The 10,722-nt window shown below is 36.8% G+C and overlaps 1 protein-coding gene across 1 annotated transcript; it reads left to right on the top strand.

Annotated features, from left to right (window-relative positions):
* Positions 1 to 2,868: 2,868 nt before the first annotated feature.
* On the top strand, positions 2,869 to 10,009 carry LOC113239132 (synaptic vesicular amine transporter-like; the record flags this gene model as incomplete). Its single annotated transcript, XM_026476000.1, is given in 6 exon segments — positions 2,869 to 3,024; positions 4,076 to 4,208; positions 5,334 to 5,392; positions 6,599 to 6,720; positions 7,159 to 7,303; positions 9,857 to 10,009. Coding segments are annotated over 6 exon segments (768 nt in total), but the record flags the coding sequence as incomplete, so codon positions are not given.
* Between the last annotated feature and the right edge of the window lie 713 nt (positions 10,010 to 10,722).

Below are 10,722 nucleotides of genomic sequence, written 5' to 3'. Positions count from 1 at the left end.
TTCTGCTCAGGGAGGTCAGCGTAGTGAACCAGCAGTAGCTTAAATGTGACGTTTTCAAGTGTAAATTTATTTTACCTATGGAAAAAATAATCTTTGACTTTGACTTTGACTTCCCCGGAGGAGAAGCAAAATCAGAAAACAAATGAAAATATTTTTTTTTTATTTTAAGAAAAATACAGCAGGTAACTTATTTACTAAGTCGCCAAACTACCTTGCAGTTTTTTGGCGACATGTGCACTCCCACTTAATTATATCTACTTTACTTTGTATTTTATAACATTACATAATATTAACTGTGCTTACTAAATAAAATATAATAATTGCCTTAACAAGTACGCCTTTAACCTACATTTTAGTGCATATTTCATTCATGACGTGACGTGACGTGACGAACAAGTAGTGCGTCTGATATTAAGCGACACGCCTGTCCATAACAGTTGCATGGCACTCAGAGCTTTAAAACACCAAGATTTAAGAGACACTGCCACTGCGCCGTCACCCTGAGACATAAGTTGATAAGTCTCATGTGCTTGTAATTTCACCAGCACCCTTACCCTTCAAAACCGGAACGCAGTAATGCGCACATTACTGCTTGGCGGTAGCAATAGGTAAAGTGGCAGTACTTCCCTGGACGAACTCTTACACAAGGAGCTCTACTGCTACAATATTAAACTATATTATGACATATAACTCTACCGCTCATTCGTAAGGCAGATTCCCCTGAGAAGAATGCCCCACACTCACGGCATTGTACCGCACGTTTTTTTCGGTATATACCTTACCGAATAGATAGTGGCGCATACATTAGATATACTTGGGGCGCACTATAAGTTTCCGGAATGAATAAGAAAATAATCTCAGTACAGAGTACTAAAAAACCGACCTCAAAAGTACGTGGAATTACGTCTATTTGTTAAGTTTTATTGAAATATTCCCTACTTCTCCACTATACAGGACGTGACACTGGAGAATATAAAAATAGGTTCTCACTACGATACTACACAAAGTATATTGAGAGAAAAACGCCTTGAATTGGAGAAATAGCAAAATCAACCATTAAAGTAATTGCTCCTAAAATAAAGTTAGGCGCTTTTTATAAAAATGAATCTTCATACGTGAACAGCCACCCTTCGAGGTGGATGATTGTCAAAATGAAATGGGAAGTACCCCCTTTCGAACAAAAAAAGAATCATGAAAATCGGTTCACAAATACCGGAGTTATCGCGTAACATACATACAAAAAAAAAGAAAAAAAACATACAGTCAAATTGAGAACCTCCTTCGTTTTTAAAATCGGTTAAAAATACTATAAATGGTCAGAAATGAATTTATTGTTTCTCAAAATATTCTCCGTTAGCGTTAATTCACTTTTTCATACGAATGAACCAATTTTGAAAACATTTATGCCACTTCTCTGTGACAATCTCTGAAACATATTTTTCATACTCTTCGACAGCCTCTTCAGGCGATGAAAATATGTCGACCGCGTAACTGGTTCTTAATTGCTGAAAATAAATAAAAGTCACAAGGTGCCAGGTCGGGACTGCACACGCGATGGCTCATAGGGTCAACGTTGTTCACCTTCAAAAATTAATTTGTTAGTCTGGCCGTGTGAGAACTGGTATTATCGTGGTGCAAGATGATACGGCGTTTACGGTTATTTTTACGGAGTTTGTCAATAACTTCCGGCAAACAAATGGTTGCATACCAATCACTGTTCACGGTACAACGATTCTCCAAAGTAACAGTAGCCACGTGTCCAGTTTTAATAAAAAAGAAGCAATCATCTACTTTGCACGCGCGCCACTTTGGTTGGTTTCGGCTCATCTCCAAAGACCCATACGTTCGATTGCTGCTTTTTTTTGGGATCGTAACTATAAATCCATGTTTCGTCACCTGACGCGATCCGTTTTTTGAGCCTCAGTCCATCCACCGAGAACACGGCTTTTTCACACCCAAATGTTTGTGTAGTATTGATTGTATTTGACTCATGCCTATGCATAAAGACGCCACAATTTAAAAACAAGTGACAGTCAGATGAAACAAACTGTATTCTACAGATTCTACAGCCAAAGAGTTCCATTTTCAGATGTTGTAATTGCTTTTTAAATATTGCTTATGTAAGTGGCCAGTTCCGGAAACTTATAGTGCGCCCTATGTATATCTTATCGAATAAACAGTGGCGCATATATTAGATATAGAACCGTTTATCACGAACACGGGGTTTGTCCCGTAAAAAAACGCACACAGCTCTGTATGTTTATCCAATACGCAACGGACTTGTCAAGCAAATTGAATGAACATTGTCGTATTCGGTGTAGTGGCGCATAGTATAAATGTTGTTATACAAAGTGAAAATAGATTATTTGTTGTTATATCTTCCATTATACACCCGAGATGATAGAGGCGCTGGTAAAGTTTGAGTTTGAGTTGTCTGAATAAAGTGAACAAACAAAAGAAGTCGACGGTCAATATTTTAAAAACGGACGCACTTTCACATTCGAGCGCGGCCGATCCTGTGAATTTGCGGCGTGAATTTTAAAATCCGTTTTAACCTGATTTCGAACTAATTACTGTATAAAGTTTATAAATGAATTAATTGCAATTAATTGTCGTGCGGAACTAAAATGCATGCATGTATTAAAAACTGTACAAGGATTGTAATGCAAATAAATGAATTTTCTGAACGCTTGCATTGTCGGCGATACACTCAGCAGTAGACACTTATCGCGTAACTTCGAAAGACGAAGCCCTAAGGCCTCTGAGAGGCAGTCGGTCAAACGGCTTTTTATACTATGATAATAGACACAAGACATAGTTGTAATATTTAAATGTATACATGCAAAATTATCATTCCTTTGTCCCCAGTACCCATAATTCCGGAGTTTCTCTATGACATACGCCATCCTGACGCGCCGCTCTCTATGCCCCTGGAAGAACTGACCATCACGACACCGGACCCAGCTCGGTACTGCCCTTGCTTGAACAGGACTCTGGTTCTAGAGTCAGATAACATTACACACTGTAAGTAAAAGCATTAAAACCCAACATTTAGTAGGACAAAAAATTGGGGACATAAAATAGTAACATTCAAAAGTCAGTGTTTCACATTAATGAAAGAATCGTTTATTTCAGTAATACTGTTGTTATTGATGTTTTTGTATTTAAATAATAATGACACGTCGTCGCTCTATGTGACGTTAACATCACTAGAAGAAAGGAAGGCCAAAGAAAAGATGGATGGATTGTGTGAAAGATGACATGGATAAGAAAGGTGTGAGCATGGAAATGACGACTGGTAGGGGAGAGTGGAAGAAAAATACATGATGTGCCGACCCCACCTAGCGTGGGATAAGGACAGGAAGAATACATTTTGTGTTGAGTCATGGAAAAATTTCGGTTTTGAAAAATCACATTTTTCCAGATATTTTTCCTTTAATTTTCCACATTTGACGTTGTCACCTATTAAAAGTTGAAGTTAATGAACGAAAACGATGCGATGGAGCTATTGACTTACAATTATATGGACGTCGGGTCCGCGCTAAAAAGTGTCCGAACTTATAGGGCGTTAAAATCGTATACAGAGCGTCATTCACGCTTTAGTCTTCGTTTGTTCGACTGACAGCGAAGCAAGCAGAATTAGACAGTACTGCGATGACATTACAATTTAAATTCAACGTTTTAGCTTTTTCATATTCCTTAACATGTCACTACGTTTAAATAGGTTGACTTGGGACATTTTTTTCGTGGTTTTTGTATTAGACCCGTCGTCCATTTATTTGTAAGTCAATGGATGGAGCCATTAGAATGGTTTCTTTTCGCTGTCGTGAAATCATTACAAATCTCGTTTTTCTCTACATGGCTGTTAGCTATACAAATTTATTTTATAATTCACGCTAAATAAAACTTCAACAGATATTTCGAAACATAAAATATATTTTTCCAATTTTTCGGGAATTTTTCCGCAAAAACTTTTACTATATGAAATTTTTTGGAAAATTACCCAACATACAACAAAATACGTTGATTGACCCCAAAAATAGTCAAATTTGAATTTCTAATTATTTTTCCACAGTGAACTTAACTGCAGAACGTGAAGAACGACACAAGGAACTTATACAGGAAACGGTGGCCGTCGGTGTGATGTTCGCTAGCAAAGCATTAGTACAACTACTTGCAAACCCCTTCGTTGGACCTCTTACCCACAAGTTAGTATTAACTTCTTAGCTTTTATGAGACCCTGGTACTTCAAGATTCGTTGCGCAGTCGAGAATTAGAAAACGCTCAAATGCACAACAACCGCCTATGCTAATTATTACCCAAGGTGTAATTGTAAATCACAGAACAATAAGTATAGTAGAAGTGCTTACTTTGCATGGCACGTGTGCCAACAGCATGCGAAGTTCCACTTAGCTCAGTCCGCCATTTTGGCTATGTACGTTATGATCGTGTTAATTATCTCACACAGAACCTCGAAAATCGTAGAAAAATGCTTTGAAGCTTTTTTGTATAATGTCAAGGGACGGGACAAACAAGTCGTGCTCCTGATGGTAAGCTACACGCCTGTCCATAACAGTTGCAGTGCCAGATCTGAGGGGTACTGCCGCTGCGCCCGTCACTATAAGTAATAAGTTGACAAGTCCCATGTGCCTGTAATTTCACCAGCACTGTAGATTCCGCACAGCAGTCAAAGCACACGGCGTGAAAACATGATTTCTAAAAAAAATCACGATAGGACAAAAACACAAACTTACCTCGAAAGAAAAATCAGCCTTATTCAATAGGTACTTCACATATACCAATTTTTTTATGTATCAACTGAACTTAATAAAACAAGTATAGTACACGATATATATTAATATAAAATAAATTAAATTCAACATTGCATTTTCACGCCTTAAAAATAAAAACTATGATGAAACAGAAGGTTTACTAGAAGTTATTTCATAATTATATTGTAAAAGCTAATTGTTTTATTCTTAATTAAATATAGCTATTTTGTTTTTAAGCACTAATATAATGAATCTGTGCACAAAAAAGTGCTTAAGATACAGGTAATAATGTACTTAGTTTAGACAACGCAACTATACTGGTAGGCTTCTAATAATTAATTGTATAGCTTTATGATTAGTATAATAATTAAGGTTTATTTTTATTTTTTACCAATTGTATATTAGCTTCCCTTACATTTGTTTTTGTTTTTTTTACTTATATTTAGATTAAGTTATATTGAAATAAATTTATCTTTATCTTTATCTTTATATTTTTCAAAATTGCGTGAAATATCTTTTGTGAAATTTCGCAGTACTACAGCTACTTTGTAATGATTTCAGGATCGGTTACAGTGTCCCGATGTTCACTGGCTTCATCCTTATGTTCCTGTCTACGATAAGTGAGTCTGGACTTCATTATACATAACACTAAATGCGATCAGCGCAAGACCTTACCCGCTCACGCGATGCGCTCCTCCTACCGCAAAATGGCGGCTATTTGGTTTCGCAAATTAGAAAAGCATTCAGTTTAAATACAAGTTTTTATAAATAAAAATTATTATTCTGCATTGCTAAATAAATACCCTCCGTACTACCAACAAAAACATCTCAAATAAAATGCACTAATACACCGCAAATCCTGCACTTAAAAAGCACTAATGAAATTTTTGGTGTACTTGGATGAATATGATAATATTCCATTTGAGTGGTTCTAACGTTTACCATGAAATTACTCCCTGAAGTATAGTCTATAAACATTTATATTCAGGGTAAACTTAAAAAACGCTACTTACGGTATGTTTTCAATAAATAAACACCGAAATCACCAGCCCAAACAATAACACACACGATTGTCGTGACGTATTTTTGAAGTTGTTTATTTTTTTTAAATGACAGACCCAGGCATTAAAAACTTTATGGTTTGCTAGAATAGTTACCGAAATACCAATTAATATTAGTTCTTTTACCTGTTATAACTTCGATATCCGATAAATCGGTATAAAATCATCACCGGCACCTCTAAGTGTGGTATGCGTCTACGGCCGCATGTATCGCGTGAGCGGGTAATGTGGCGATATTTGTAGAGGCCTACAGACAAACCAGGGCGAGTTAGGGCGCGCGTACACGCTAAGAAATTCGACGTGTCTGCTATAGAAAAGATGAAAATGGTCTTGTACCCGACACAAACATTTTGTCGGATCTAGCCACGAAAACATGTCGTGTTTGTTGCAGACGAGAAAATGTGTAGGGGAAGATGTGTCAGTCCATTACAAGTCTTCCAGGTAGCTGTCGTTTTACTACCGACTGTGGGAAGTAATATGTTGTTTTTCTATGTTGAATACTAAGCAGCACCCGTCCTCGCGTATAAACGTTTATTTACTGACAATGTACCTCACCCCGCCCCATACAATAGCGGCAGAGCGAGTCGTGTCCCCCGACAGTAGAGAAGATTTTTTTCTTGTCCGGCGCCGAGGCAGTGTGTAGAAACGACACGAATTCTTAGCGTGGACACGCGCCCTCACACTTCTTGTCTTATTATACTATGATATGATACAACTGTCCGATGTTACTTTACAATGTGTAATTTGTTATGAATTTATTTCCAGTTTTTGCGTTTGGCCGTTCATATGGTGTACTGTTCGTGGCGCGTGCGCTGCAGGGTATAGGATCTTCTTGTTCATCGGTTTCTGGCATGGGCATGCTAGCTGAACGGTATCCTGATGATAAGGTAAAAATTTATATAATAGTCCCAGTATATTTATTGCGAAAATTATTTTATTTTTAATCGACTTCAAAAAAAGGAGGTTCTCAATTCGACTGAACTTTTTTGTGTGTGGATGTCACGCGATTACTGCGTCATTTGTGAACTGATTTCGATGATTGTTTTGTTGGAAAGAGAGTACCTCAGTTTTAGTTCTAGTGCGAGGCTGTGTTGAGTGTGTACGTTATTATATTATGAGTGTATACGATATACATTTTTCAAATGGATTTAATTTTGTTGATGAAAAAAAAAAAATTTGAAATAAAGCAAAACGAACCGTATTAGTAAGTGAAAAATTTTAATTTCGATTGAGGTGGTACTACACGCACGATTTCTTCGTCCCGTTACTAGGATTATAAAGAAAAAATGAGAACAGTTTATTAATTTAAGTCTTATGATCTACAGGAACGTGGCAACGCAATGGGTATAGCGCTCGGCGGGCTCGCTCTAGGAGTGCTCATAGGGCCCCCATTCGGTGGACTCATGTACGAATTTGTCGGCAAGACTGCGCCTTTCCTCATGCTATCGGCGCTCGCACTTGGAGACGGCTGTAAGTTTATGGTAACCTGGTACTTTGGGATACATCGACGGACCCACCGAATGAACGTGTTAAAGGAAAAATAGTATATTATTGCAGAGGCCGGGAAGTAAGGGATTGCTGGACGAGTATGAATTACAAGGACGAGTGCCAGTGAGGCCTTGTCCTTAATACGAGTCAAGCGATCCCCGTTCCCGCCGAGACATGTATAGTATTTTTCTCAAACAATGCGAGGATATAATAAAAGACTAAGGCGGTTAACACACTGCACCACGCGGAATCACGCACGCGGTGGCGGAGACGCAGATCTGCGCCAACAGTTAAGTACTCGCTTCGCAGTTGATCGCCGTAGTGATATATGAGATATATGTAGCCGAGATCCTTCTTTGACAAGACTCATTCAGGACGCTGCAGTTATGCTGTCCACTTGGTTTTTGTTTACTCAAATAAAAAGACACCGAAAATATTGGATACATTCCTTCTTACGAACCAGATCGATAAATGGATAATTTCAACTTCATTTTTTGATTTAAGAGGGAGCAGACGAAAAATTTCTAATCTTCGATTTGATTTTAGTGGGGTATATCCACTTTAAAGTTAAAAATAAAATATTGTATGAGTAACTACACGATATATTCAAGCATAGACATTAATCAGAAACATAAAACAATAAAGTTTCCTCGATAGATAAAAATCACGAAATAACCTCTAATTTTCACATATTTTCGATTTATCCTCGAAATACTACAGGTTATTAGGACAAAAATTAGATAATTAATTATATTTATGCATGATCGACAACTGTCACTACGGATTTTTTTAAATCCCTTTAGTTTTAGAGTTATTCCGCTAAAACGAATTTGGTACTTTTAATGCGCAAAATTCAACATCTCCTGTCACATGTCACGCGAACTTCAGGCTTGTTTACTTGTTTCACAAATTTGGGCGGAGCCAACGTCAAAACTTTTTTGACATACCCCTCTTAAGAAAATATGAAGATAAATTTGGTCGATTTTCAATAGCAGTTATGAATTTATCGACGTCGAGATCTATTGTAGAAAACTGAACATGTCCTTAAGCTTAAAAATCTGCGCGGTAGTGCGGAGCGCGTGTGTCATACCCTGCGGTTTGCCGCGCCCCCTCCGCGCGGAGAAGCGTTGTCATTGTGTTCGACGCGTGTTTTCCATACAAACTGAGGTTCTTCAGTACAACGTTAAAAAACGCAGCTCCACATAATACGATAAAGACGAAACAACAAAAGAATACCAAAACACTTTATTTTAAATGTTACCGCCGTTTTCTGTTTTTTTTTTAAATAAGGGTATTGTTAATTCTCGCAATTATGAACACTGGGCAGTTCACTGTATGAGTTTTTCTTTTGCCTATTTACATAGTTCTTTATTAGTAGGTAGATTTAAAAGTTTAGAGAAAAGGACAGTGATGTATTTTCATATTTACTTTGCAGGCCTTGACCGGGAAGAATTCACACGGTTCATAAATGACAAACTTGCCTTGTTCGTTTTTTGAAAGTAATGCAAACATTTCCGAGCATGTTTGAGAAAAATAATATTACTCGTTGGTGATTGGATATACTTAAGTACGTTGTATGACCAAATTAAAGCGAACCAATTATATCTTTTTTTTTAATGTTTATCAGAAAGGAAATGAAATTATTTTTCCGGATTTTAATCGCGTATATTTGTTTTTTCAAACAAAACGACGTTTCGGGCCCTTTACAGGTCCCATGGTCACGGTTGATTGAGTCAACGTCGGTTTGTTTGCGCGACTTACGACAACGCGATTTAAATCCGGAAAAATAGTTTCATTTCCTATGTGAAACAATCGCGAAAACCTAAGAACTCGAGTTTATCAGAAATTAATAAAAATACCTTAATTTTTTTTATTCTAGTCATAATTACTTTGGCAACCGTTCGCTTGTAGTGTTATAACACTTATTATTCGTGAAAAAATTACTTATTTGAATTATTGATGCAAAGATCAAACACTCAGAAAAAATTCCTTCGATCCGGTCGGATTCGAACCGACGTCTTCTAGCATACCGTGGCAGATGCTATACCAAATAACCCACGCAACGAACCAGCGGACTTCACGAATTTTTCTATGTGCTTGCGTCGTAACTTTATATTTGGTTTTTCAACGACTTTTTAGCCGTAGCGCGATCTATGAGAATGAGATATTTTGTCACCCAGTTAGATACCTTTACAGCTACCTAGAGATGTCGCTATTCACTGTATTTATTTTTTTATTGAATTGATACTAAATTATTTTTATGTGAAATTACTCCACTACTTTGTTATAATTATTAATACAAACATCGAACACTCAGAAAAAATTCCTTTGCTTCGAAATCGTTAATTAATTTTAAAATGTAACATAATATTGTTCTGTATTACTAAGAATATTAAGATTCGTCAATGCGAATATTACGTCAGTTACTTGGTTATTCCAGTAATTGGTCATACATTTTAAAAGTGCAAAAATGTATTACAATTTCAAAGATTTTTAAGGATTCCAAGTTTTCAGTAAGCCGTCTTTCATCCACAGTGTTGCAGCTGATGATTCTTCAACCCGGTGTGGTGCGTCAGGAGTCGGAACCACCTTCCTTGAAACAGTTAATTACTGACCCGTACATCATCGTTGCTGCTGGTAAGTAATTTATATTATCACTAACGTAGTAAAATATCGGCGTGTCAATGCGTACACTTCGTTGGGAGCACAGAGTTGCCACGATATTATTTTAATTGTACCTACAGGTTGTAAACATAATTTGAATTTAGCGTTATTATTGTTAAAACGTGTAAAGCTGTTAAACAAAGGTAAGTTTAGTCACAGATCACTGAATACTTACTACGTAACAGATACATAATCCTCGTACAAAATCGAAAATACCTACGCTATAATAGCCTACTAAATCTGACCAATGACTACAAGGCGCTCGCTTCGAGGAAAAATAAACCTAAGCATGAGCTCAGAGAGGTGAAAATAACGTTGCCCGCCGTGTGCAGTCGTGCGGAGACGAATGCTGATAAATGAAAGAAAGAAAAGATTGTTTATTTTCTACCATCACAAACTACAAAATTCTTGTTACATACATAATAAGTACTAGTGTCTCCTCTCGATCTCCGTCCGACATCCGTCCGAAACAATTACTGTCAAATAAGTAATGTTCGACTTGTTTTTTATTTTTTATTACTTTAAAAGGTGAATTGACAAAATAGTAGATTTTCAAAGACAAATAATCTTAATTTCATAGATAAGCAAATTACTACTGAAATCTACTGCTCATTCGTAAGGCAGATTCCCCTGAGAAGAATGAGCAAGAAACATACAATATACATTTGAATACATTTATCATTACAATATTTAATTTAACATGTTGCAAAACAAGGATGTTCTGAATAGACACATGA

Source organism: Hyposmocoma kahamanoa, unplaced genomic scaffold (genome assembly GCF_003589595.1).
Source record: "Hyposmocoma kahamanoa isolate Upper Pololo Valley unplaced genomic scaffold, ASM358959v1 99606, whole genome shotgun sequence".
In the NCBI taxonomy this organism is placed as follows: domain Eukaryota; kingdom Metazoa; phylum Arthropoda; class Insecta; order Lepidoptera; family Cosmopterigidae; genus Hyposmocoma; species Hyposmocoma kahamanoa.
This window is presented reverse-complemented; position numbering and strand designations above follow the sequence as displayed.